The sequence below is a fragment of the Quercus robur genome, chromosome 1 (genome assembly GCF_932294415.1).
Source record: "Quercus robur chromosome 1, dhQueRobu3.1, whole genome shotgun sequence".
Classification (NCBI taxonomy): Eukaryota; Viridiplantae; Streptophyta; class Magnoliopsida; order Fagales; family Fagaceae; genus Quercus; species Quercus robur.
In genome coordinates, this window is record NC_065534.1 from 10,079,337 (window position 1) to 10,107,105 (window position 27,769).

Below are 27,769 nucleotides of genomic sequence, written 5' to 3' on the forward strand. Positions count from 1 at the left end.
GATATTAATATTAACTACAGGGTATAATTCAAAACATGTGAAATATTAGTACCAAAATAACCAATAAGAAATTTGGAATTTGATCTCCGCCTATATCAAAAATCAAATAGTGTCTTGGTCTAATGATAAAGAGCAATCATTATAAGAGAACGTCATAGGTTGAAACTACCTTTCACAAAAAAAAAAAAAAAAAACTAAGGAATATGCTCTTCTTCTTTTTTTTTTTTTTCCTTTTTGAGAGAGAGCCTCAATCTATTACGTCCGCTTCTTATGATGACTCTTTATCATCAGACCAAGACACCAATCAGTTTTTGGTGTAAGCAGGGATTGAATCCTAAATCTCTTATACAACCATCAGAGACTTTACCAGTTGAGCTAACTGGAACCCACTGGTACTCTTATTTGTTAAATGGACTATCTTTCAAAAAAATAATTGACGAATATGCTTTTTTTTTTTTTGGGGTACTCTTGTTTATTAAATGGATTGTCCTTTAGCTATGCAAATGTACAAGTTAGCTTTTGTTATAACTATGTAATTAACTCAACTGGTAAAACTTTTTATTTTAAAATAAGAGATTTGTGACTCAAACTTTGACTACACCTTAAAACCGATTGCTATCATAGACTTGTAATAAATAATAATCATTATAGAATTGACGTCATAAATTAAAATTTTCAAAAATGGCTGTTTAGGAAAAAAAAAAAAAATGTTCAATAGCTAAATAGTCATTTTCCCCCCACATATTTTAGTCATTTTCCCCACATATTTTAATCTAGATTAGATATCATTACAGGTTACATCAACCAAATCTTAATCCCAAAATCTTGGGAATTGATATGGTTAAAATTTTTTGCACTCTTCCATGCTGCCAATCAAGGGCTGATCAAAACGTTAATACCAAAAAACAAATAATGTCTCCTGTCATATAAAATTGGGGTAATTACACTAAACCCACCTGTGATTTGGCCCGAAATCACTTTGTTTACCCGTGATTTAAAAAGTGTCAATTTACTTACCTGAGATATGTTCTGTTTGTTTTCCGTAACCCATCTCTATTAAAATTAGGGGTAAATAGGTATTTTTACTCAAATTTTATGTCTCTCTCTTCCCAAAACAAAAAATAGCACAGAAATGCAAGAGAAACAAGATCAAAAGGGAGAGTTTTGTGAAAATTAATATTTGGACCCTATATTCAAAAATCCTAATTTCACCTCTCCCTGCATTCAAAACTCTTATCTTTGGACCCTATATTCTAAAGACCCCCTTTGTTTTCACCTCTCCCTTCACAGACATGTCCCCACAAAGAACAACCTCCATCTTCTTCTTGCAGAAACAAAAGCTATTTTTAGCACCAGGTTAGCTTGTTTTGAGTAAATGGCCTTATGGAGCACTGTGTATTTGTATATTGTTAGTTCATGCAACGCATGGTCCTCAAAACGATTACACATATTTATCACTTCCTGCACTTCTTCGTTCAGTAGAGCTCAGCACAGCTTTCCATTTGATTTATGAATTTCATCAACATCATTTTCTGTACAAGATCTCCTTCAGCGATCTAAGTTGCACTAAACCCACAAATGAGATGAGAAAATCATGTATATATAACATATTTGATTGAGTCAGGTCATAGTGTATTGTTTGGTTGATTGAAGGGCAATCTTGTATTGTTCGGTTATTTGGGTAGGATGATCTGGGTTTTATTTTTTTGGGCATGTTCTTCACATTCAAGTTTTATGTGAATTGAGAGAGAGACCAACACCACTTTTTGATCTTGTTTCTCTTGCATTTTTGTGCTATTTTTTGTTTTGAAAAAAGAGAGACATAAAATTTAAGCAAAAATATCTATTTACTCCTGATTTTAACAAAGGTGGGTTACGGAAAACAAACAGAACATACCTCAAGTGGGTAAAGTGACACTTTTTAAACCACAAGTAGGCAAAGTGATTTCGGGTCAAATCACAGGTGAGTTTAGTATAATTACCCCAATAAAATTAATAAAACTGCATTAAAAAAAAAATATATGAAAAAACAAGGGTATCAGGTATGCCACTTCCTCGCTTTATTGTGGAAAACAAAAACTGAATTTGACTATATAAATATATTTACATACAACAAGTTATTGATAGCCAAAAAGACAAGGAAAGTAGAAAAAATACTGGTTGCACTCCTCTCTCTGATATCTGTATAATATTATGATCAAACAGCCTGACTCATGACGAACAAGAAAGCATGCAAACACCAGGCCTATAGGCCCAAGCAGGGGGCAAGCGAGCATATTTTTCCATTCCCGGTTGCTCGTCATATGGTCGTTCCATCAATTTAAGCAGCCTTCGGACTTCTCCAAAATCACCAGATTCAGCTACGTCGATGGCACTCTGACATAGGTAGTTCCTGAGTACATATTTAGGGTTCACTGCATCCATTGAGACCTTTCGTTCCTCATCTGAGATTCCACTAGCAGCCAGCTGCGAAAATAGAAGAGTTCAGTGAAAAAAATAACTAGTATATATAGCTCTATATATTACACTTCCCTGTCCATGCTGTTTTGACAGGACTACTATATAGGAATACGAGATAAAGATTTAAATTGCTAGGATTGATTACAAAATTATTAACGTGACTGAGGTAATGGGTAGTGCATGGCAAGCTAGTTTCCTAAAACCTACACCCTTTTTATGTAAATTATAATTCTAATTGTGTTTTCCAAGAATATGGAGGTAATGATTGAAATTGGAATGGTTATGATAGTAGCATGTTCTTTCACCTTCATGGCTAACCCTACAGTTACAAAGATCATGCTTTTGTTCATCTTGGTAAATCATTGATACTGGTCCACTGGAGTTAACCAAACATTTCAAACCAAATACTTCAAGCACTGCTAATTATCGTCTTACATTGTGTTTTCAATGGGGCACATACTTATAAGTGATGAATGACATCACGAGCAGGTCGTGATAATGTCCACAAGAAATGTCAAAAGAAATGAGAAATTGTAAAAAAAAAAAAAAAAAAAAAAAAAAAATGGAAAAGACATGGCATGCATGCATGAGAGAGAGAGAGAGAGATTCAAGACTCGAAGAGGGCTTCTCGTTAAACCTCTCTTTAATCTCCCCTTCTTTTGTTAGTACTCTTTGATCATCTTTAATGCAGTTAACACCATTCAGGTCTCTTCTTTTCATTTCCATTGTCTTAGCAAATTTGTAAATATTCTCTTCTGCATCATTTGTCCCCAACTTGCTATATATTTTACCATAAGCCCTACATTGCTTATTCGACAAACTTCTTTACTTGCCTCTTCGCCACTTTATAATTTTCATATGCAGCGTTGTCTCTACATCTAGTTAGGCTTCTATAGCTCTCTCTTTAATCTAATTGTTGCTTGAACTTCCTTTATTCCACTGCCAAGTCCCCTTAGTTGGCCACTCGCATCTCTTAGATTATCCAAGCACGTCTTTAGCCAATCTTTTAATACTGCCATTTCATTCCACATCCAATCAACATCTTCATCAAGATGCCACTTGCCTTCTTTATTCATTTAATCTTTAAACACGTTTTGTTTCTCTCCCTTCAAACCCCATCACCTAATTCTTGGGTTTGTCTATCTAATATCTCTAATTTTTCATCTTCTAATACTACTATCTAGTAGTACCAGCCTCTGTTGAGTGGTTATACTCACTCATAGTATCACCTTACAATCTTTACATCGACTATCGACTTTTCAAGTAAAATCTATTTGACTAATGTTTCTTTTTGAAAAGTTTGTCCTCCATCTTCTTAAACCAAGTGTTTGTTAATATCAAATTACACATTGTTACAAAGTCTAAAATAGCATCTCCTGATTCGATCCTTACTTCCCCTGGCCTCCATGAACTTTTTAAAACCCCCACTATCTTTTTCAACATGACCATTTAGGTCTCATTTGCTAAAAATCTTTTCCCATTTGGTATCCCTTGAATCAATTCATCCAAAACTTTTTAATGATAAATTACTCATACACATGGTGAGTTTTAAACTCATGACCTAATCCTCCACCTATTCATATGAGAGAGTGAAGTTCCATTTGAGTCAAACTTCATCGGAAGAACAACCTAATTGTGTGAAAGTTCTCAATGTAGAGGAACTTAACCACTATCTCTTAGAAATTATTTATACTTTAGGAAGTCAAACACCTATTTTGGTGGTTCAGACCAGGCAGTCCAGGAAACTACGTTAATAGCAAGGATGCACGGACGCGGCTCCCAGGCCGGCGCACCCGCGTCCGACGCGGCGGGACGCGGCGACGCGGGAGGGACGCCGCAGACCGCGCGTCCGTCCCGCGTCGTGCCGCGTCGCGCCACGTGGCGGATCCGACTCGGGCCGACGCGGGCAAAATCGGCACCGACGCGGCCGAATCGGTCCGTATCGGCCATATCGGCCGGCGACGGATACGGCCGAAACAGGCCAGAATCGGCCGTGAAAATCGCCGGAGAGGCCGAAATTCTGGCCTCAGATGTGTTTCTTGCCTTATTCTTTCTTTGTTTTGTGAATCAAGTATATTAATGTGTTTTTTAAGAATATTTTAATAGTAAAAATATATAGAAAATATAAATAAAAATATTTTTAATAATTTTTTAATCGCCGAGTCCCGCCGCACCCGCACCCGCACCCGCACCCTACTTTTTCAAAAATTACCGAGTCCCGCACCCGCACCCGAGTCCCAAAACGCACCCGTGCTTCATAGGTTAATAGGGGGTATTGTATGGTGCAGCTTGTCAGGCATAAGTGTGCATGTTTGATAATGAGAATACCAGCTGCTTCATTCAAGCTCTCTTGGCAGGACAAGGACTAGATAACGGCCCTTAAGCCTTAGGTCAAAAAAACTTTATGAGGAGAACCTAAGCTCCACAATGGTCTGCCCTCCTCAACAACAACCTGTTAAGCTGATCTAGTGCTGAAATTTTAATTGCAATTAGAATTCTAGAGGTAACATTGGGAGGCATACATATTTTGAGATCTCCAACTGACTGCTGTGTCATCATGCTAAATCACAAAAGAAAATGACATATACAGTCGCAGAAATGAAAAAAAGAGCCCAAGAACAGGGCACATGTGTATGCGTGTACCACACAGAACTAAGGAAATGAATGCAATTTTATGGAAAATGGATATTCAGACCACCCAAAAAAAAATCATCTTTTTTGAGAAGGTGGGGTTTGATGTGTCAAAAAAATCATCATACCTCCTCTATGTAGACTTTAACCCAGGTGATCCATGCTTCCTTGCGCTCCTTGCCAATATCTAACAAAACAGCCTTCAGTGGGACCAACAACTCCTCTTCGGGAATGCTGGGATCTGCTTTGATATTTGAAAGCAACCGAAAGAAATTTGTGTAATCTACTTTGTCAACAGCCAAATTATTTAGAAGTTTACTGATCAACTGTTTATTATACTTTGGAAGCCCGAGTTTCTTGGTCATTATAGCTTGATACTCATCCATAAATTTGGTTCCATATCTGTAACAAGTCAATACACAAAATCTTCCATAAACCACCATATACATTTTAATTTCTTTTAGAAGAAGTTTAAGGGATAAAAACTACCTTTCCATGGCATAGTTTGCCTCTTTCTCATTTATCAACTCAGCCGAAGATAGAGTTGACGTGAACTGAGCAATATTCCATAAGCCAATATCAGGCTGATTTGCAAAACAGTATCTTCTCCCAGGAAGATCAGTTGTATTGGGTGTGTAACTTGGATCAAAAGCATCCAGAAATCCAAAAGGACCATAATCAATGGTGAGACCCAAAATGCTCATATTGTCGGTATTCAGCACACCGTGAGTAAACCCAACACCCTGCCAGCGTGCAACCAAGGAAGCAGTACGCTCAGCAATTTCCACTATCCAAGCTGATTAAAACCACCATTGGACACAAAAAGGGAAACAAATAGTTAGAATCATTGTCCATGATAATTTAATTTTTCTTCCTTCAACTGTGAATGTACATACCATCAACTACACAAGGAAAAGAAAAGTCAGAATAGATCAAAGGCCCCTCTGAGAGTTGCCTTCTTTGTATGGATTGCAGCTTTGGGTAAAATTTTGACAATTGACAACTTAAGGAAGAGAAAGATAAGGATTACAAATTGGTGCTATATGTGCAAATGCAATGGTGAATTTTCCAAGCACAATTTATAAAGCTACAATACCGCAATGCTATTCGTAGGGCCAACTAAGCTGGTCCCAGCTGAGTACCCTGTAGCATTCTCCAACACCATCAACCAAGTGTCCCAAACAAGTATCCAAATCAAAAACAAAACAACATCAATGTCGTAGCACATGGTCAAGTCAACTCATGCTTTTATAGCTGTCAGATAAGGCCACAGGAGTTCAATAAATCAGAAAATTATGATTTGCAAACCCTGCAGTTCTCATGTGCGCTAAATTTATCATCTATGCCACTTGCAACAATAACATTATTCTCAAAATGAAAATTCAGTACCTGCATATTTGTTTGAAGTTAGATCCACAACCGAATGATCTTCATTGCCTGTGTCAAAAGATAAACTCTCACTTCTACTCATGTTCTCTATATGAGGAAAGTGGTGCCTGATGGCATAGTCTGCCAAAGCACGAACAATTCCAAAGTCCTCTTTCCCTCTAAAGGCATGTATTTGGTATGATCCAAACCGCAGGAAGGATTGGGAAACTCTACAAACAATTGCACCAGGCTCGTCCTTTGGATTGCCACTTCAAATGAAAACGTAAATTAGTATCCACGTGATTAACCATGTCTATGTAGTATAACCAAGAGTAACTAATACAAGACTAAGTGCTACCGCTTTAAATCGTAATCCAGGTAAATTTTATAATAAACCCTAGAATTTGCCTATCCCAGAGGATTAACTAGAACTAGTTAAATGTAGTGCAGGTCCAAACTAAAAGTACTGAAATTCTGAAAATCCAAAGAAAATAAAAGGAACAAAGGGAAAAAAAAAAAAGAGAGCAGAATTTTTATTCTACTCAAAAACTTGAACTTACTCATTTGTTTCAGTAAATAAGTTACTCGTTTAAATTCTGAATCCTTAAGATCTCACATGGCAAAAGAATTCTATGTCCCAGTCTATCCCTAAAGAGAATCATGCATTAAAATACAAGAAACAGGAATACGGGAACAAGGTGTGAAACAGATGAAGGTATACATGAGCCAGATGAAGGTATTCATCATAAATAAAATTCTATGAACTTACTCATAAAACATGTCTCGAGACACATTTTTTCCTGTTGTGACAAGACAAAGTGCACGAGTTGTTGGAATTCCCAGACTATGCATTGCTTCACTGCAAAGGAACTCTCGGATGCTACTACGGAGCACAGCAAGGCCATCTGCAAACCGGCTGTAAGGAGTCTTCCCAGCACCTTTAAGCTGCAGTTCCCACCTTTCAGACTTAGAATTAATTATCTCTCCAAGAGTTATTGCCCGACCATCACCCAACTGTCCAGCCCACATCCCAAACTGATGCCCGCCATAGCACTGAGCATAGGGCAAGCTGTACAGATGAAGATCAATCAGGGTTGGATGAAAAGTTATCAAGAGCTAGATTATGATTCTTGTAACAAAAACTTAAGTGAAAACACTTACGCTCCTGCCAAAGGTTCTGCCCCAGAAAATAAAAGAGGGAAATCTGGCCTTTCAAATCTGAAATTCCAGAACAAGATTCCATTGTTAGTCCAAATGGATTATGATATAGCTACTGCAGACAGCAAAGACGTAGACCTCGGCATAATCCATGAAAATGGTGAAAAGAACACATGAAATTGATAAATGATCAAGGATTTTTTTTTTTTCTTTAGTTGGTAAGTTACACACACACCCCATAAGACTTGAACCCACAACCCCACCCTTCATCCCATTACCATGGAACGAAGGAATTCCATTTGAGCTAGAACTCATTGACTTAATAAAGGATGGATTGTAGCAAATTAAAGCTCATATGGCAAGCTGCTAAAGCCCACATGGATGCATCAGACATTCTAATAGCTACCCACAAAGGCATCCACAGGCAATAATCAAAACCTAGGATAATCTGTATCGCATCACAAAGTAGAACTAACAACACCGTGTTTACCATATGACTTTAAAGTACACTTAATGGTGATAACCGATAACTTTACCCAAAGTACCATTCTCTATATGCATGAAATGGTCATTTTAAAAATAAACATAACTCATTAACTTTGAAATGGCCATATAAGCCAGTCTTCCTAAAAAATTTCTTCCAAATACATTCTTAGATTCAATTATAAATAGTCTCAAGAACACATCAACAAACGCTCCGACATGCCAGGGCACAAAAGAAACAAGAAAACTCACTCTTGAGGATCCAACTCAAGCAACTCTGCAACCGATTCTGACCATGCAACAAGCTGAGGGTTCTCCACTTCAGCCGATGGCAACACTTTCGTATAACAAGCGTGCAAAACCTAAAAAACAAAAGCACACAACCATTGAATCAACAAGTTCATTGAATCACAGCCATCAGATCAATATGCACAAAACATAGCACCAATCTCTGGCCCAAGATTACAAACTCCTATTACCTGCTCTTCCCTCATTCATTCCTAAATTTAAAAATAAAATAAAACACTAGCAATTAGGTCATTTCTTAGTTCAAAATCTTAACATATTGTTCTTTATTCGATAGCACTATAATACAAAAATACTAAATCACTATAGCACAAATTCAGATTCTAAATACTCAAATCTTTTCTTAATCCAAAAATCACTATAAACCACCTCATTTCACTTCAATTTAGAAATTTACAAACCCTAAATCACTGCTCTTCATTCAGTGTTTGTATAAAAGGAAAAAACAAGACAAAATCCAGTCTTTCTTTAATTTTTGATAATTAGATAGCTAGGGTTAGCTGGATTTGAACCCTAGATATCTTCATTGGTAACATCAGGAGGTGCCAACCAGTTGAGCTACAAGTCTCTTAGCAGCAACAACAACAAAAATACATATAAAGGAAAATATAAACATAAATTTTGCCTTACAAGCATAATATAAAAATTCCATGATTTTCAATTACTCAATCATTCCTTCTTTCTTTCTTTTATTTTTATTATTATAATTTACTAGAAATCATTTCATTTCAAATTACATATATACTAATTATTATTCTACATGAGCTAGCTGCATAAAGCATAAGAAAATCCAGTTTTAAAAAAAGCATAATACGAAAAACTTTCATGATTTTCTTCTCTTTTTCTTTTCTTTTCTCAGCAACCGAACAAAGCCTAACGCAAGATACTTGTAAAAAATAAATAGAGCTAGAGTTGACCTCTCGGGGAATAGTATCGGTTCTGCGATCACCAGGCAATGCAGTGACGAAGGAATGGTCCCAACACAGATCTTCCAGACTCTTCTTCTTCTTCTTCTTATCGTTGCTGTTCAACAAAGTAGGTCCCTCTTCTTCTACCTTATCATCATCAAGGCTCTGATTCTTCAAATCACGAGCCACGGAGTCGACGGCGGACTCGGCGAGGTCCGGTGACGGCGGCGAGTCCATCGGAAAACCCCTAGTACTGACGTGGCATGCAAAGGAAAAGGCGGAAGTTTGTGGAGGAGGAGGATGGCAAGGTCGAGATTTTAGGGAATGAAAAGGGTAAAAACGGAAAAGGGGTTTTGAAGAAGAAGAAGGGACGCGAAAGGCGGTGAAGGATAGAGATGAAGAAGAGAAGAAGGGTATAGAAGAAATAGGAAAAGGAGGAGAGAGTGAAGACAGTGAAAATGGCTTAAGCTGCGAGATATGTGAAAGCAGCATTTTTTTTTTTTCTTTTTATTTTGAAATGTTGACTAAAAACTATATCATAGTTGTTGTTATGTTGAGTGTGTGTAGTGTGTACTTGGTCTGACTCTGAACGGGTGGAAAAATCATACGTGACTATTGAAGTTTGTAACGGCCTGTACAGTGTACACACGAATGTACATTACAAGACTAAATCACAACCACAAACCTAGAAATTAGACAAAGACCCAACTATGTGGATTCTATAATTAGCACAAGTTATGTGATGTACATCGAGTCCTGTTCAGACTGAAATTTATATAATTTTAATTTTTATATTTTTAACTTGTAATTAATTTGATCTATATTATTTTCAAACTTACCGTTTATTTGGTTCCTATTATCAACTAAATACAAACTAAGCTCGAACCTTTGAGAAAATATAACTTCAACAAAACTAAGATGACCAAAAGCCACAAACCAGAGAAACCATATATAGAATTCCTCAAAGACCACCCTGCTACTTCATGGGCAAGCCATAATCAAAAGGACAAACAGATTGAAGAGGTTTAAAAACAAAGTTAACCATTCTCCAAGGGATCCTTTCCTTTGGAGCCTTCAAAGCATCAATTCATAACCAAGAGTCACTTGTAATAGAGTCACAACCCTTACGCCAGCTCTGCTTGCCAAATTTAGTGCCAACAATGTAACTTCAGCTTCTAATTGGACAGACCAAAAAGAAATTTATCAATGGCTTGTCTCATCATGAAAGATTGAAGTCCTATTTGATTTCAATAATTTCAGCTACTAAAGTCTTTTTTAAAAAAGTTAAAAAAAAATAATAATAATATTCTCTCTGTCTAATCTCCTAAAATTTTGCATGATTAGCTCTGACACCTAATATACCTCCTAGATTCACATTCTCAACATATGCATATTAATATATTATATTGCTTAAAATGTTGAAGGGATTCAAAGGGACTGCAATATATTCGCCTAATACCCTGACTCAACTTTCCAGCAAGAGCCATTAGTGATTAATTTCCTACCGTTTAAAATGGACTTTAAAACCCAAGAGCCATTAGCTTTAGATGGAATGTTCTTAAAATCTTTATAACATACTTGGCTCTAAGTTGTTTGATCCATGCCTTATCATCTTTGATTAGGATGCTTCACCTTGACTTGGCCAAATAGTGCATGATTGATGTTGATGATGCACAAGATCTTCATGAGCCACTTGTCCAAGCAAAGCAATGGAAGGTCTGCAATACACAGTGAATAGGGAATACTCAATTGAAGTAGCACTAGTAATGATGAAGCTGAAAATTCGACAGTCATGCTTTCGTCGATACGGAAAGCAACCTCCAAGAAAGAACTTAAAACAAAGTGGGACACTGGTGTGATGTCGGCCAAAAACCCTCTGATGATTAAATTACATCAAACTAGAGAGTTATTCAATTACTCAAATCGAAGAGTATTCACTTGGTAGTTGTAAAGCTAAAAATTGTGTGTACCTTTTTCTTTCTCTCTATCTTCCTTTTATAGGCTTCATCCTCCATTTTCGGGGATTAATGCGTTTTTATTGTTTTTAGTTCTGTTGGCAATAAATGACAATCTTAATGATATTTGTCCGTTGGTCCATCCGTTACGCCTATGTATAGTTGGCTCGTCTTACATTACGACCTGTGAAAGTCAGGCCATATGTCATTAAATGCTTCTTCATTCATCAATGCAATGGACGATCATATTTATTTATGTCCTCATCAAGGGTGGTGCCGAATAAAATTACTCCACTACTTAAGTCAGACTCACAATCCAGAATATCAAATGTTTAACAAAGTGTTTTGGAGTTTTCCTCTCATACCTGTGGCCTAGTGTTTATATAGCTGTCTGATATGGTCATCAACTCTACAATTTGCTCCATTTTACATAAGGAGGGCGTGGAGGATGTAATGGCTTCAATCATGGGCAAGAATTTCGGGATTCATGCACATGTTTGGCCATTATGGATGAACAGGGTGAGGATCTTGCTCTCATGCCTGCAAATCATGTTCTTTCCAACTTATGAGTTCTTTGTCTATTGTCCTCATCCACTTTTAGGGTGGACGACAATTTTTGGGACGTGTGAGGAGATTTAGAAGAGTGTAGGAAGACTACCATTAGTTGACTTGCTTGCATATGGTAAGTTTTTAGTTGATTGTATGTTCACTTTGATGAATGAGGAAAATTTTAGAATGATCAATTACATGGTTTTATTTTATATGATATGATCTAATAATCTAATGGAAGTTTGTTACTCTTGATTTTGATTAAAAAGTGAAGGCTTGATAAACATTAAAATGAAAAAGGGAAGTAAATGGTAAAGATCTAGATGCAGCATCCTATATTTTTCTCTTTTTCTTTTTTTTTTCTTTAATATCTTGTGTAATAATCTAGGCAAAAATACATTTTTGGTCCCTATATTTAGGATATGTTTTCAATTTGGTCCTCAAATTTTTATAACTTCATTTTGGTCCTCATAATTTTAAACTTCCTGTCATCTCACTTACAGAGAAAATTGGACCCTAGAAAAACAGTATTGTCTTTCTTGCAGCTCATGAAGCTTAAAATTGTTTATAAACTAAAACATTCAGAGTCAGATATTACAGCCACATTTGGTATGGCAACTCAAACACATGTTTTCAGTTTTTAAACAACATTACATTTATTTTCACACATTTTTTCACTCACACGTATTTCCACACATGTTTTCAAACAACAAAACACATGTTTTTAAGTGCATGTACCAAACACCCTCTACATTTCAGAAATTGAATCAACCATCACTATGATACCAGGTCAGGTTTCTAAATGAGGGGACAAAAAACAATTGCACTAAGAACGGGAATCAGAGAGTTTCAGACATTCACTCTGGCATCTCCTTAAGCAAACGTCATTCCAATTAGGCACTTGATGTTGGTTAACGCAAACAGTGCGAGCACAGGCATCAGCACATGCATCGAGCTCAGATACACCACAGACAGTAACACAGGTATCACGAATTGGGTCCTTTGAGAATGAACCAACCTTTTTCAACATTCTCTTTGATGTACATACCCTTTCGCAAACAAAAATGTCATCAGAGCTCTTCTCCCTCCCCCTGGCACTCTTTAGCCTCTGCTCTTCAGCATTCTTTTTCTTCATTCTAAAAGCTTGCCCTGCTATAACTGCTGGGATAGCAGCCCCGAATAGGGACCACCACACTTCCACCATCACCGAAGCAGAGGTCAAGCTCCTCTCTTCTTCTAATCTTCTACACTTATTTAACAAATGAGCACAAAAGTTACAAACTTTGATGTGCACTTTAGTCTCTATTTTCAATGTCAGTGCATAGATTAATATAAGAAACTTCACAAAATGGAAATCATGAAATTCATGTCATGGCTTTAACTCTAATGAAAGCAGCAATATTGTCAAATTAACAGACTCATACTGTTTGCAGCAAATAGAAATTCTACAAGAAATGAAATCAAGAAACGATATCAACATGAAGTTCAATGTCCACACCTATCGCAGAAATGGAAAATCGTTATATAAACTATACTTTCATATATTAATAATTTTTTTTTTTTTTATAAATCTGGATTATCATATTATGATATAATATGAAAATGACTATGTTGTTCACCTTGGTTTTGGAATCTCATCTAAGATACTAACAAGAAATCCACTAGTCAAGTTCTTAAGCTGCAAGAACAACAATACTGTTTTTCTAGGGTCCATTTGTCTTATGATAAATAATGGTAATTTATTAATAGAATAGGTTACTTCATGTTCATGATGATAAGCACACCATAACCTAAAGGAATTATGCACAAAGCTAAGTGATTATGTGAAATCTAGAAGGGGGTTGCTATTTGTAAGCACCCCAGGCAAGAGACCAATCAAACAAAGTTCTAACCAACAATGATTCCAACAGAGTCTTTAATCAGTTTGTATCTTCAAAAATACAGCTATTTTGCTCCTTCCACAGTAGCCATTTGTTCAGGCAATATGAAACATAACTTTTTCAAACAACCCATTTTCAAATAGTAAAAAATTGAACTATACCAATCAAGCACTTATTGTCATCTTTTCTTCCCTAGGTAAAATCTGAACCTGAGTCATACCTCAATCCCACCCCATCCTTAACCACCTAAGTAACACTAACATTATCAGTAACCATTCCAATGTACTACCACATAATTACTAAGAACAATACTAAAGCCAATTATGATTACTCAAAATTTTGTTATGCACATCTATGATTCAAAAAAGAGAAACTAAAGACAAACCCCAACAAGAAAGAACCATTAAAACTGTCACAAATCAAACCAAACACCAATTAGTGTAAACCAATTTCAAAAATTAGTACCAGACATTATACTGAATTAAAATTCGGGAATTGGGTTTTAACCATTTCAGGTTGCTACAAAATAAGAACAGAGAACACCCTATTTAGATCAGTAGCAACAAAAATCACACTCAAACAAAAAAAAAAACAAAAAAAAATCATAGCATTTACAAGAACCCCAAAAGAATTCCACACATAATATTGAAGCAAAGAGAGATAGAGAGAGACAGAGGGTCTAACCTGGAAGAAGGAAACTGTGTAAAGAGCTGGTTTTTTGATCAGATTAAGGAGGTGAGTTTTGCTTTAGCAGCTAGAGTGAGTTCATTGAGACAGACAGAGTTTGAGACTGAGAAAGAGAACGAGAATGTTTTTTTTTTTTATCGGGCGGGTCGGGTTTCTGCTCAGCCCGTGGTCAGACCCGCTTTTTTATTTCTCTGAGTCTCAAATTTCAAACCCAAAATTTATTTTATATTACATTTTAGCCCCAAAAGTCTAAGAAAATTACGAAACCAAGCCACAAACCCAGTTAAACAATTCGATCGCGGTTCTATCATTCTCTGAACCACAAATTCAACTTCTTTGGAGCTTTTCTCACCGAATTACGCTTCGAAATCGGACCGAATTTCGGCCAATCGATATCGTTTCGGTCCGTACGATCTGTATCGGCCAGTATTACCTCGTGTTCTCCAATGATTTGATCGAATTCTCAAAGGATTTCGAATTTTCGACGCAGTCTTCGTTTTGGGCGAAAATTTTGATTCGGTGGAGTCATGGATTTCGTGTTTGCAGATAGCAGTGGTGAGCTCTAGTTCAAAGATTGTGTTTTTTTTGTTCAATTTGTTTTCTTGGGTTTTAATTAGCTTGAATTTCGTGAAAATTGAAGTTTGTTGTTTGTGGATTTTGGTCGAAGTTTGACACTGTTCATGTTGGCTTTGCAGTTAGTGTTTTTGATAGGTTTGGAAATTGTAGTTTTAAATCATAGAGAAGGAATTACTGACTTAGGGTTTTTGAACTTATGTACTTGATTTCTGGTTGAAATTTGATGCAATATGCTTGAATTATTGAAAATTTTGATTGGATTCTGGTGCTGTGGCTCGTGTTCTCGAAAAAATTTTCGGTTTTTCACACTTCTTAATTACAAATGAGGTTAATTTTTCTATGGGGTTTCTCTGTTTGGACTTAAAAATTTAGTTGGAGTAGTGTTTTTGATGAATTGAAGTTGCTTGTTTAGTAATTTATTGGGAATATCCGTTTTCGATGTCTAAATTTAGTTTGTGGATCTTTTGGAACTATGTTTATGTTAAATTTTGAATGGTAGATTATGAACCAGTTCCTTTTTTTCAGTTGTTTGAGGTGACTGTAAATTGTGTATATGAAGAAATCAATGATAATCTGCTGTTTCTGAGTCTTTTGAAAGTGGATTTTGGGGTTTATGATATATTTAAATAAATGTGATGGATAAAAAACTTGCTAATTTTTACTTTGGGACTGCCTAAGTATAAGTTTTTGGTGGTTTTCAAGGGTTTTTACAAGTTCACTCTCAAGGTTTCAGTTAGGCTTTTTATGAGTTTGATTTAGCTTATGGTTTTCACTTTGGAGAGGTTGGTGACTAGAGATAGGATAATTTTTTTTTTTTTTTTTTTTTTTTTTTTTTTTTTTTTTTACAAATTGTTGTATTCAATTTCACATGTGGCAATTCCACCAAGATCTCTTCTTTAGTTGGGGGAAGCATCTGGACAAATCAAAAATAAAAAGTACTAATTCCCATTCCCTAATGTTTTTGTAAGCAGATTTATATGAAACTAACTTTGTTTTTTTACGATATTGGGGTTGTAGAATAAGAATCCTTTCATGTACTGAATATTACAATAGCTACTAATTTTTTTATATCATAATACTTTATTTTGCTAGGTAAATTGGGGGAGGGTTGGTAGGGTTGGAACCCTAGTACCCAGGCACCACAAGAGGTGCTAGAACCACTGGGTATCTTGAACCCTTATTATATCATAATACTCATCTTCTTCAAGATTGATGAAGTAGAGAAATACTTAAGATGCAAACCTAGTTTGCTTATCATGTACTTTACTATGTACTTGTCTTTGTCATGATGTGCACATGCAACAAACATTTCCTTTGGATGGTATGAAAGTTGTGGGAGAAAGTAAAATTTTCTAGTGAAGTTGGAAAGTTTTAATTTTGGAACAATGATATCTATGTGTGTTTACCTATCAAAAAAAATGATAATTCTATCTTTGTGTGTGACATTAATACTGGTAAAGAATGGTAGACCCAAGTTTTATGCTATGTTTTGCGTGCATATTTTTGCCTCTTATTTCTATTGGATTATCTAGCCAACAATGTTATTCTCTGTTTCAATGAGATGATGCATCAGCAATTTTTGTCTGACCCAATTGAAAAATGAATAAGAAGTTATTTTATGTTGATATATATGTTCCACACTGCTATGCCTGTTTCATGATGTACAGAAACAGTAAGTAGCCTGCTGTTAAAACGTGCATTAATTGATTATTTTGTTCTCAAGTGAATGTGATGACATCGTTGTTATTGCATCAGAAGCCAAATCATGTGCGAGTTTTTTGATTATTGGTGATATATTATAAACCCAGTGCAAGGGTTTTAATTTTATTTCTTTTGAAATTTCTGAGAATATTTGGCACCTAAATCCCAGAAACTTGCTCTTTTAATAACTCCTTTTAATCTGAAACAACTGCAGGAACAGATGATGACCTTCCTCCTTCACATCAAAATAGATTTCAAAGATCAGGCCGTGCTTCTGGAAATGGAAGATCTGCAGTTGTAGGTTCTGCTCCATTACCTAGGATGCATGGCGATATGGAAACCCAGATCCACCTCATTGAGCAAGAAGCATATAGTTCAGTTCTTCGGGCCTTCAAAGCTCAATCTGATGCAATCACCTGGGTATCTATTCATTTCTTCTGTACTCATTTGTTTAATGAACATTGTATTTATTGGGTAAGAACACCTTTGTGCTATGTGTAATTTAGGACAAGGAAAGTTTAATTACAGAACTTAGAAAGGAGTTAAGAGTTTCAGATGAGGAACATAGAGAGCTTCTATCCAGGGTTAATGCCGATGACATCATCCGGAGGATAAGGTCTGATTACGTTGGACATATTCTTCTGAGTTACTTTCATATAGTATTTACTGACTTTTAGTCAGGTTTGTATTCTAATGGGAAGTGTTATCAATTATGCTGTTAGGGAATGGAGGAAGGCAAGGGGGCTCCAACCTGGCATGCACAGTGCTTCTCAGGCTGTTCATGATCCCATACCTAGTCCTACAGTTTCAGCGTCACGCAAGAAACAGAAAACATCACAATCTGTAGCTTCCTTGTCCCTAGGAGCACCATCTCCTGCATTGCATCCATCTGTGCAACCATCTTCATCAGCCTTGAGACAAGGTCCTTCTCCAGGATCAAGAAGCAAAAAGCCAAAATCGGTAAGTAATATAGTTTTGGAGAATTGAACGATGAAATCACTACTTCCATTTTGGATGTCATTGTTCTCTATTTTCTTTTAAAGGAGTACATCCCCTGCTGCATCTTTTGCAGTACCCTTCTGCAGGTCTTACAGGAAGGGCCCCAGTGTCTAATTGGGGTTCTTCAGGTCTCTTTGCGACAAAGGAACCTGCTGAGGCTGCAACCCAGGATCCACTAATTGGTAGAAAAGTATGGACAAGGTGGCCTGACGACAACCACTTCTATGCAGCAGTTATAACTGACTACAACCGTGTGGAGGTCCGTTTTAATGTTGACTACCCAATATTAAAGTAATCCATGGGCCTCCATTTATCTTACTATACTCTGTACATTTTGTAGGGCCTACATGCTCTGGTGTATGATATTAATACAACAGATGAAACTTGGGAGTGGGTCAATCTCAAAGAGGTAAACATTTTCCATGTTCATAGAGTCTCAAGGAATGATTCATTCACTTCCTAGTTCCTAAAGGCTTTTATAACCTTTCTAGGCTGATTCTTAGGTTACTATCTGTGAATAAACTTTGTTTGTGTTATTTTCAAACCAGAGACAATTACTTGATTTCCAGTAGTACAGTTTCTTATGCCTTTGCTTAGTCTTTCCTTTATCCTGTTCTCTTCTTGAGCTAATACAAACATATCATTTAAACATCACTTCAGGATTAGAGGAATCTCTCATTTACTTATAACTATTTAATCTTTGAATGCTAGATATCTCCTGAAGATATCAGGTGGGATGGTGAGGATTCTGGAGTATCTCGTAAGAGTGGCCGCCCTGGACCAGGCCCAGGCCGAGGGGGTAAGAAAACCATGGCACGTGGTGGTGCAGTTATTGGTGCTGGAAGAGGTAGAGGAACACCAAAGGGTCAGTCGAAGAAAGATTTCCCATTATCACAAAATGGAATTGGGAAGAAGGCAGTAGGTGATATTGAAATAGTTCACACAGATACTCTAATCAAGGAGGTAGGAAGGCAATTAATTATCAATTTTGTTCTTTGAGCTTCGCAATTGATTATTATAATTAAATGCCAATGTAGTGACTTGCTTTTCCCTAATTGCCTTGCAATTTAACCAGGTGGAAAAAGTTTTTGATGCTAGTCATCCTGATCCAATGGAAATAGAGAAAGCTAAAAAAGCGCTGAAAGTAAGAGCCAAGCATCTTCTTCTGCTATTTATCTTGCATGGTCTTTCATTTTTTTTTTTTTGGGTCAACCATGGATGGTCTTGCATGGTCTTTCATTGCAACACTTGTAATGTGTACTTTATGCAGGACCATGAACAAGCACTGGTTGATGCAATTGCAAGGCTGGAAGATGCATCTGACGGTGAAAGTGGTAATAAATAACTAAATAACAAATAACCATGTTATATAATATATGAAGTTAAATAAAGTAGTGCTGCCTTCTGTTGTATCTAGTTATTTTAGTTTTTTTTTTTTTTTTTTCTTTGTATATTTGAATTTGACCGGAACCAGTTGTGTATGATCTTTAAATTAATTGTCAATCTTTTTTTATCCCCCACTAATTGAGTTTGAGTCTAAAAAACTGGGACCAAACTGAGTGCCTGGTGTTGTACATAAAGAGTTCATAGTTAGTTGGTTATCATCTCCTGACTTATTGGGGCCCAATATGGCACAAAATCGTGCCTCATCTATTATGACCTTATAAATCTCTAAACCGGTATGCCCTACAATTGTCAATGCCAATTATAGTGCATTTATGTTTCTGGGAAAGCAACAAAAGGTTTTAATAGTTGTGTTAATGATGAATACAATACTTTCTTTTTTCCTTTCTCCTTTGTTTCCAAGCAGATCGAGAACATCCATTTTCACAGGGGCAATTAATGGACCAGGAACAAGGATGGAGGAAACAGCAATATGATGAAATGGGTGAAGGTAGAGTAGTTGAGGGTTTAACTGGGGGTAAAATGGTCAGAGAGGCTGGAGTTGCATCCGATGATCCACCAGATGTAGGCAATGGCATATGATTTAAGTTGTGGCTTGTGCGTGTGTGCCTGTATTATTTTGTGTTCTAATTTACGACCAACTAAGTGTAAGTTAACTTGGCCTATGGTCTCTTACTTAAAAAATTAGGCTTGGTTTTATTGTAAGTTTGACTAAGCTGGGAAAATGTTGATGTAAAAAATATACTTGTCCATGTAAAAATTATTTAGATAGTGCATGCTATTCTCATGGTTCCCTCTCTCTCTCTCTTGTTTATATTATTTGATTATGGTACTTTAACAGGCCAAGTTCTTTGGACAGTAGGGGAATTTTTCACTGTGATGGCACAGAGAATCCAAAAGAATAATCTATAACCCTGCAATAAACAAAGGTGAAAAATCAGCATATACATACAATGAAGAGATAAATCCCAATCATAACTCAGCGAACTGGATAATATTACTGCAATGAAGCAATAAACTCAATGATAAGATTCACCATCTGAGCATCATAATCAGGCCCTTCCATTTGGAAATGGCCTGCCCCTTCTATCAAATGCGTCTCAACACGTCCTGCCGCAGAGCTCAACTTGTTGTTCAGCTGCTTCACACTAGTAAATCCATCCCTAGTTCCCATAACAAAGAGTTTAGGCTTAGGGAACTGTAGGATGTTTTTGTGGTGCCTCCCAAAAAGGATTGAGGCAATCATGCCAAAAGGGTACCCTAGACTCACATAGCCCACAACTTGTTCTATCTGATCAACAGCAGATCCTGCAATTGGTGCACCTGTGACAGAAAACTCATAAATTCAATGAGGATTTCATGCACTATTACATCCTTTGATGAAGAATGATATCATAATAACAATAGAGGAATGCCTTTAGACTCCATCTATTTTTCTAATGAAACTGTGCATGCCGATATATAGGTTACGTTTTGCATTAGACAAAATTTAGTGATAATTGAACTCTATCCACATGTTGCATGGGTTTAATTTGATTTGCCAACCTGTGATTTAAAAAATTGCAATTTTCAGTCAATCCTTAAGAAATATCAACCCGAGATACATTTTAAGTAATAATCAGTCCAAAATCACTAAAAAGTCACATGTTTAAATCGTGTTTTTGAAATGTAAGTGAAGAAAATAATTATTGAAAGAAAGAAAACCATTACAATCTAAATAAATTAAATTCATGAAACAAAGGCAAATACAATTAAACCGTAGGTTGATAAAATACAAATTTTTAAAACCACAAGTTGACAAATTGAGTTCAACTCAAAGTAGGAAAAGTGTAATTAACCTTAGAGAATCTAAATTCTATACCATGCTCTAAAACCAAGGATGATTGTGGCATGTGATCTGACTGCAGCATCAAGCATTAACCCACAAATAAAAAGGTTGAAAAGAAATTCCATAATTCACAAAGGGTCAAAGAAACATGAGAATATAGTAAACAGTGATTAATTTTGCTTATAAGAACAAGGCTGTTTTTATTATATTCAAGTTAACAGGTTACGAGTTATCCAATATGTGTAATGAGTAAAACTCTCATTTAAACAGATAAAAGCATGTCTATTAACATCCTAATGCAATTAATGCTTTCTAAACTCTAAGGCACGTAGCATATAATTTTACACTTGCACAATTTGTTCCTCATTTCAATACATCTGTCTCCCACTATACTAATATCCACAAGATTTTCTCTCAGAATGATCACAGATATGTAAATAAATATGTGCAATGGAATCATCCAAGCCACGTAATCACTCAAAGCACAATAATTTGTTCCCCCAATCAATAAATTTCTGCATGTAAGCCTCAAAACCAACCTTAATTCCGTAACTTAATCCACAAAACCTATTCACCTTTCCCTTGTGATAGATTTTACTTCACGTAGTCACCTATGTGGCTCACATTTACATTGGATTTGGATAGACTTCAAGGATTGCTGGAAAATAAAGAGTAGTTCTTCTAGAATTTGATGGAGCAATCTGATCAAAAGCAAAACTATTGTAGAAAACATACAAACACAGAGTGGTTCTTCTAAAACGAAAATCTTTAAGGTTCAAAAAGAATCCCGTGCTCCCATGCTTACTGACACAGATTTGTGATGAATAAAGCTATATGCCAGCCTCTAATCCAAAAGGTGTATTACCATAATACACAAAACCAGCCAGTAACAAATATATAACAGTTGAAAGCATTATACACCTTTAGATTTGTAACACTAACATATAGACAATTTAATATTTTTGCAAAATTCAATACCTATGACTATCAATCAACACGGAGGACAGAATCTATAAATAGGTTGCAAGAAACCTCAGATATGATAGCTCCCTTGTTTCACTTTTTAATACCATCAATTAGTATAGATCATCAATACCCCAACAGGTCTGATTTTCTGCTTTCTAAAACAAAGCAAATCACAGATCAAAAAAGAAAATTTATATCAATAACAAACAGAAGTTAGAGATATCCACTCCATCAAACTTGAAAATTCACTATATGACACAGCAAATTAAGTAAAATTGATCTAGCCAGTTAAATCAGACCCACTTAAACCAATCAATCTTCAATCAAATGCTGTATCTTCCTCCAGATAAAAGAAAAATATAGCTAATACAACCTAATAACCCATACTATAGATCTAAAATCCAAACAAGCAATCTAGACCAAATCAACCAGACAAGCAATCGAGACACTACCAAAGATTTAAAAAAAAAATAAAAACGAAACCTTTTTAAGATTTTTCTACCCCAAAATAGATAATTCATAACTTGATCCATGAAAATTTGTTGCAGAACAAACCAAGCGAAAAGGAAAAGAATCATACCTGCAGAAGAGCCCACCAGCAAAATCCTGTCAGAAGAGAGATTTTGACAGACCCAGTTGCAGATAGCAATAACATCCTTGATTTCTGCAAAGCCAGTGATAGAAGCCCTCCCACTTGACTTCCCAGCGCCTCTCATGTCAAAGGTGATAGCTCTGTAACCTTTGTCAGCCAACCCAGCTGCTATTCCTTTCAAAAGGCCTTGACAACCACCCAAAATTGAGTACGGGTGGACAAGAACAACCACCAGGTTGTCCTTGAGTTCTTCTTTGGGTTTGAACAGCCTTGTGTGGAGCTTCACTCCATCGCTGGTTTCCACCTTGCTGGACTCTACAGTACAGTTTGACATCTTGCAGATGCAGAGACAAAAGACAGGTTAGTGGAATTAGAGGAAATGGCTTTTTTGATGTGTATGTGAGAGAGAGAGAGAGAGAGAGAGAGAGAGTAATTAAAATGTTGGTAATGGTTGGACAGCAACAGAAGAAGTGATAAAGACATGGGTCGTGGAAGTTGTATTGGGCTGGTTTTTCTGAATGAGAGGAATAAATGTAAAATGGTGCTTGGTTTGCCCACAGCCATCGCATTGATAATATTTTAATATTTTCTATTTGCTGAAGTGTTAGTTTGGCTAAGTTTTAATTATTATTTTTTTGTAATTTTTTTTCAAATAAATTAATTTACTTGTAATTAAATTATTTTAATACATATCATATGGAGGGAAGCCAAATCCCCTATCCCTTAGCACACATTCTCTCTCTTATCTCAATCTCATATTGTTGTGCATTTCCCTTGTCTCTCATCTCTCTTGCTTTCATCAACCATCATTTCATTGGATAATTGGAGATAGTAAAAATGTTTTCGCCTCGCTTTATTATGCCCTGCCATGTCCCACCCCAAATTGTTGTCATTCTTATCTTACGAAAATGTATCTCATGAAGCACTCTCATGAGATATCTCTCTCACAACATGTGAAACTCACATCTATGAAACTCACATATGTTGTGGGATGGATTTCTTATAAAACAATCTCATAAGATAATTTTTCCTACTTTATCCTTATAACTAGCATCCCCCCATATTTTTAGTATGTATAACATTCAATTTTTAGGGTTACTTTAGCTGTCACTTACAAGAATTAAGATAATTTTACATATTTGTATAAAATTGAATAATATAGAAAATGAAGAAATCATGGTTGGACACTGCTCTATAACAGGCCAATTCCATTTTTTATACACAATAATAATTATTTATAGTTTTAAACTGTTAAAACAAGTCTATAAAAATATGACAATAGCCCATTTTTAAAATTATCTTGAATAAATGACAACAAATTATATATATATATTAATTATTATGTTTGTGTAGTGAATTTTTTTGCACATATGAGCCAAAAGATAACGATTATTTTGTAGTATAAATATACGTTTGTTGAGAGGACTCTATTTTTGGTTACACTATGAATGGACCCCAATCCCAACCAATTTAATGGACAAGACTGCACTACACGGTCCTCCAAGGTCACAAATGCCCAACTGTATATATTGGGCCCTCTTTTGATCCTTACAACAAACAAAAGGCCCATTCATGTAGCTCAAGCCCACAACACTTAAAACTCAAGTAAGAGGGGTAGTGGTTTGGTAATTGGTAGGTAGAGATTCAAAATGTGGTGTTTATTACACACACTTTATTTCATACACACATTTTGTATTGAAATCATGACTTTAGTGCAAAATGTGTGTTAACATGTGTGTATAGGATTGTGTGGAATAAAATGTGTGTAATATGTTTTAGCCTTCGAAAAATAGCTAACGTGACACTTGTTTACCTTAAAACATATATGCTTAGCTCCATGCTTCAAAGGAATGAGACCCACAATTTAACTAAATGTGCATGCCTCTCTTAAATCACAATACAATTTTAGCTCTCTAAAATAATTTTCAATGGTTTATTGCAGTTCAATTCATAGTCATTCCCTCACTTTCTTCAGCATAAATCTTGGCTAAATTAACTACTATGTTTCCAACAGTGAAACTAGACATTAATAAACAAAATCTCCTGGAGCGTCTTAGACCTACTAGACATCAAAATGCACAGTAGCCTAAGCCACCCTATCCAGTATGAGCAGTTTTCCTTGAGGATAAGACCATATTTCTACGACTTTCATTGGAACTTCTTCACTCTCATTATTACCAAAATTACTTAACCACGAAAAATTTATTGTACTTTTAACAAAGAGATGAAAAGGGTATCAGTTATAAACCAATTTCCAGCTGTTACTTCTCTCTTAGATATATCATTCTCATCACCATTTTCATTAACTTCATCTTTGTTAACTAGCCCCTATGAAAGAACATTGCTTATTCTTCTAGCAAGACCAGTTTCAATTCCATGGTTACCACAAACATATCTAGTAGAATTCAACATACTTCCAACAAGAGAAAGGAGAGAAGTACAACTTAACTATTTTGGCAAGCACTAAATGAATCAATGTTCTCCCTCTCCAAATTCACTTTTCTCTCTATCTTACTACTTGATTTTAACACATTATTTTTGTTTTAATATTGGTTATGAATCTGACTGAAGATGTTTGTATCACTTTGTTGAACTCTCAATTTTAGAATTGCTAGACGGAGTTGTAGCTTAAACAAAAGTATAGAATCCTGAACTGCCAGCTGCAATCTACTGCCTAATGTCAAATTACAATGTTACGAGTAATAACTCTTTAAGACCCCATCTGACATCTCTCTTCAGATCTGACATTTGTAGCTCAAGCTCTAAATAAGCATAAACTTTTCTAACCATAAAAATGTATAGACTATCAAGAGGCATGTGATCAATAGATTAATTGGCTATATAGATGTGGATAAAAGATCTCGCCATTTATCAAGAAATATGAGAAACATAAGGAAAGATACCGAACAAAATCTTTCGGTGAAGCTCGGTTTCCCCTACTGAAAAGAAAATGAAGAGGAAAACTGTGTTTCACTACAAGCAAACCCGCCTTATTATTTGGTAAAGGAAGAATCAACTTTATGAAGGAAATTCATGGAATCAGATCACTAACAAGATTAATCAAATTACAAGGAAAATCTGTAAACTTTTTTTTTTTTCTTTTTCTTGTATTATGCTCAACGGTAAAACAAAATGTTGGTCAGTTATTTGAGACAATCTAGTATTCACCAGTATTTATCACAATTTCCTCGGAGGATCACCATTGGTGATTCACCAATGTTCACTTTTGGATCATGCAGTACATACACTTCTCCTTTGAGGCATCACTTCATCACCTTCCTGAACACTGTCAATCATCAACTGCAGATGCCAATAGTCGCATGAAGATTTAAAAACTAGCCAGATAAGCCTTTAGAATTAATATGTCATGAAATCTTCAAAGCAAAGTAATGGTTATAAATGCAGAGGTTTCACATCAACTCAAAGAAGAGTTTTCATTACTTACCTGCCAGTCCTTAAAGTCGAACCTGAGAACAAAGTGATGATAAGAGACCTTCCCGTTTTCTATGGCCAAAGCTTTAGGACCATTCCTTGGGGCTGATTTTAAGCACAAGGAAGCACCAGGCAATTTTGTTTTATAATTGCAACACTGAGAATGGTTAGAAAAGATTTCCAATAACAGACATTGCAAATGAATAGGGGAAAAAATAGCTTTTCCTTCTTTAAATTAGCTCACCAATGAGATGGTTCCCTTCATCGTCTACTGTAATTTCAGATCTTCCATCTTTGACAAGAAATGAAAGAGCAAAGATGTTTTCCACAGTCTGAGAGAATGATGATCTGTTTAGCACCAACTTCTCCAATGGGATGCACTTCCGCTTTTTCAAAGTTTCAAACATTGTGATAACATTCTTCTCAGTGTCAGTATTGCTATCAACAGCTGGCTCTTCAACCTACAACACAAGTCACAATGTGGAAGCAATTCCATGTCATAAAAGTGGCATGAGATGTTATTTTTTCCAGGATATAACAATTTGCCAAGCACAAAGAAGAGTGACATAGAATGCAACCTCATCAGGACAAACAACCTTCACCGCTCTCTGACGTTTCCTTTGAATCATAGACATTCTCTTGGTTGGTTTAGTGTCCATTGGTCCAAGCCTATATTAGACTAGGATCATGAATAGGAGGAACCGTATATAATAACCTGTCAAAAACCAGAAAGTACAACAACAAAAAAATGTTTACATAGTTGCCAATCCTGGTGCCTTTCCAAATATATGAGATGTATCCAGGCCCAATTTCCTCCAGGAAATAGAATTGCAAGTTCTCTCTGGCAAACTTTTCTGTGCATATTGCTGCATCAAACCTCCAATGAACTTTGAGATACTATTGGGGTTCTGAGAGGATTTGAGAGATGAAAATAAGGTCCTTGTAAGGTCCAGAAGAATTTCTGCATCAGAAACTTGTTCTCGAGGTTTCTGAACTGTGAATAATGGAAAATGAGTGTATTTGAGCACTATTAGTAAAAGCATTACAAATATGATTTATAGCAGGGGAGTGAGGGAAATTAAATTACCTTGCTGATGCAATTTCTCTACATTGCTAATAATAGATGAAAAATCATCAAATTCATCCCTTTCTGCTTGATTTTTTCCTGCACCATACACCAACATTTTTAAATTGTTCAAGAGTAAAATCAGAACAAACAATTTATCTACTGTAGAAGATAGCAAAGAATGAATATTCATACCTATTACTGAATCCTTGAAAGCAAGATAGTGCAACCTCAGAGTACGGAAATCCATCTCTCTTTGGTTACATACAGCAGATCTGACACCAACTTCTAGTTCAGGTGAACCACATGCAATACCTTGTGCTGTTGCTGTCCTCATATTAAGAACTTCTTAGCTGATTATCTTATTCTTAACAACTCATATAGCTGTAACATACAGCAAATTGTTAAAAGTAAATACAGCAATCCACAAGAAGAGGAATCTGTGAACATCAAAAGTACCTGAGTTTGGTAATTTAAAAATCTAACAGATACATAAAATTTGCCTCTGCATTGAGTGTAAGATGTTTGCAAATATCTAAGAGCATTGGCTACCGATGGTCATCATTTCCTTAGACTTGATTACAATATCAAATTATGCTTTGTGACAATTGCTTGTTAAATTACACCATCATCAGTATATATCTCAGATCAGATGCATGATTAATTGCAGATGCCATTTTACTAAGGTCAATGACTTAAACTTGATTACTTTATGCTTGCTTGTTCTGCAATATCGCTACCTTCACTTCGTGCATAGTTTGTTGCATGTGCCCAAAAAATCACATTTAACCATCCTTTACTTTAGTCTTCCTAGAGGTAC

General features: G+C 35.9%; 5 protein-coding genes across 6 annotated transcripts; 1 reads left to right on the forward strand and 4 right to left on the reverse strand.

Annotated features, from left to right (window-relative positions):
* Positions 1-2,036: 2,036 nt before the first annotated feature.
* Positions 2,037-9,833, reverse strand: LOC126719875 (uncharacterized). Its single transcript, XM_050422384.1, has 8 exons — positions 9,324-9,833; positions 8,353-8,462; positions 7,621-7,677; positions 7,229-7,528; positions 6,481-6,728; positions 5,581-5,887; positions 5,220-5,493; positions 2,037-2,466 (listed from the first exon to the last, which is right to left on the reverse strand). The coding sequence occupies exons 1-8, from the start codon at positions 9,804-9,806 to the stop codon at positions 2,212-2,214; spliced, it is 2,034 nt and encodes a 677-aa protein (XP_050278341.1). The 5' UTR covers positions 9,807-9,833; the 3' UTR covers positions 2,037-2,211.
* A 2,515-nt stretch (positions 9,834-12,348) lies between these two features.
* LOC126719896 (uncharacterized protein At5g64816-like) lies at positions 12,349-14,536 on the reverse strand. 2 transcript variants are annotated; one of them, XM_050422397.1, is made up of 2 exons: positions 14,383-14,536; positions 12,349-13,062 (listed from the first exon to the last, which is right to left on the reverse strand). In XM_050422397.1, the coding sequence occupies exon 2, from the start codon at positions 13,020-13,022 to the stop codon at positions 12,645-12,647; it is 378 nt and encodes a 125-aa protein (XP_050278354.1). In that variant the 5' UTR covers positions 13,023-13,062; positions 14,383-14,536; the 3' UTR covers positions 12,349-12,644. The 2 variants fall into 2 exon arrangements, with proteins under 2 accessions (XP_050278354.1, XP_050278360.1); XM_050422403.1 differs by having other exon boundaries at positions 12,349-13,067; positions 14,383-14,515.
* A 113-nt stretch (positions 14,537-14,649) lies between these two features.
* On the forward strand, positions 14,650-19,864 carry LOC126719882 (protein EMSY-LIKE 3). Its single transcript, XM_050422389.1, has 10 exons — positions 14,650-14,940; positions 16,877-17,082; positions 17,169-17,278; positions 17,385-17,622; positions 17,735-17,920; positions 18,002-18,070; positions 18,373-18,624; positions 18,737-18,805; positions 18,932-18,995; positions 19,472-19,864. The coding sequence occupies exons 1-10, from the start codon at positions 14,913-14,915 to the stop codon at positions 19,645-19,647; spliced, it is 1,398 nt and encodes a 465-aa protein (XP_050278346.1). The 5' UTR covers positions 14,650-14,912; the 3' UTR covers positions 19,648-19,864.
* Positions 19,865-19,957: 93 nt separating this feature from the next.
* On the reverse strand, positions 19,958-22,952 carry LOC126719887 (uncharacterized). The gene is made up of 2 exons (XM_050422393.1): positions 22,440-22,952; positions 19,958-20,388 (listed from the first exon to the last, which is right to left on the reverse strand). The coding sequence occupies exons 1-2, from the start codon at positions 22,783-22,785 to the stop codon at positions 20,063-20,065; spliced, it is 672 nt and encodes a 223-aa protein (XP_050278350.1). The 5' UTR covers positions 22,786-22,952; the 3' UTR covers positions 19,958-20,062.
* A 2,609-nt stretch (positions 22,953-25,561) lies between these two features.
* LOC126713627 (non-structural maintenance of chromosomes element 4 homolog A-like) lies at positions 25,562-27,377 on the reverse strand. Its single transcript, XM_050413435.1, has 7 exons — positions 27,145-27,377; positions 26,971-27,048; positions 26,640-26,877; positions 26,462-26,552; positions 26,128-26,344; positions 25,897-25,988; positions 25,562-25,751 (listed from the first exon to the last, which is right to left on the reverse strand). Exons 1-7 carry the CDS (start codon positions 27,284-27,286, stop codon positions 25,683-25,685), a joined length of 927 nt encoding a protein of 308 aa, XP_050269392.1. The 5' UTR covers positions 27,287-27,377; the 3' UTR covers positions 25,562-25,682.
* Between the last annotated feature and the right edge of the window lie 392 nt (positions 27,378-27,769).

What these genes read in the sequence shown, in the direction of transcription:
- LOC126719882 (XM_050422389.1), top strand. Translation starts at nt 14,913, where the DNA reads ATGGATTTCGTGTTTGCAGATAGCAGTG. An exon ending in GACATCATCCGGAGGATAAG is followed by an intron (nt 17,279 to 17,384) that starts GTCTGATTACGT and finishes TTATGCTGTTAG; the next exon opens with GGAATGGAGGAAGGCAAGGG. An exon ending in GAAGCAAAAAGCCAAAATCG is followed by an intron (nt 17,623 to 17,734) that starts GTAAGTAATATA and finishes CATCTTTTGCAG; the next exon opens with TACCCTTCTGCAGGTCTTAC.
- LOC126713627 (XM_050413435.1), bottom strand. Translation starts at nt 27,286, where the DNA reads ATGAGGACAGCAACAGCACAAGGTATTGCATGTGGTTCACCTGAACTA. An exon ending in TTTCAAGGATTCAGTAATAG is followed by an intron (nt 27,049 to 27,144) that starts GTATGAATATTC and finishes TGTATGGTGCAG; the next exon opens with GAAAAAATCAAGCAGAAAGG. An exon ending in GCACCAGGATTGGCAACTAT is followed by an intron (nt 26,553 to 26,639) that starts GTAAACATTTTT and finishes AGTCTAATATAG; the next exon opens with GCTTGGACCAATGGACACTA.
- LOC126719887 (XM_050422393.1), bottom strand. Translation starts at nt 22,785, where the DNA reads ATGTCAAACTGTACTGTAGAGTCCAGCAAGGTGGAAACCAGCGATGGA. An exon ending in GCTGGTGGGCTCTTCTGCAG is followed by an intron (nt 20,389 to 22,439) that starts GTATGATTCTTT and finishes TTTCTGTCACAG; the next exon opens with GTGCACCAATTGCAGGATCT.
- LOC126719875 (XM_050422384.1), bottom strand. Translation starts at nt 9,806, where the DNA reads ATGCTGCTTTCACATATCTCGCAGCTTAAGCCATTTTCACTGTCTTCA. An exon ending in CTTGAGTTGGATCCTCAAGA is followed by an intron (nt 7,678 to 8,352) that starts GTGAGTTTTCTT and finishes CTGGAATTTCAG; the next exon opens with ATTTGAAAGGCCAGATTTCC. An exon ending in GCAAACTATGCCATGGAAAG is followed by an intron (nt 5,494 to 5,580) that starts GTAGTTTTTATC and finishes GACTTGTTACAG; the next exon opens with ATATGGAACCAAATTTATGG.
- LOC126719896 (XM_050422397.1), bottom strand. Translation starts at nt 13,022, where the DNA reads ATGGTGGAAGTGTGGTGGTCCCTATTCGGGGCTGCTATCCCAGCAGTT.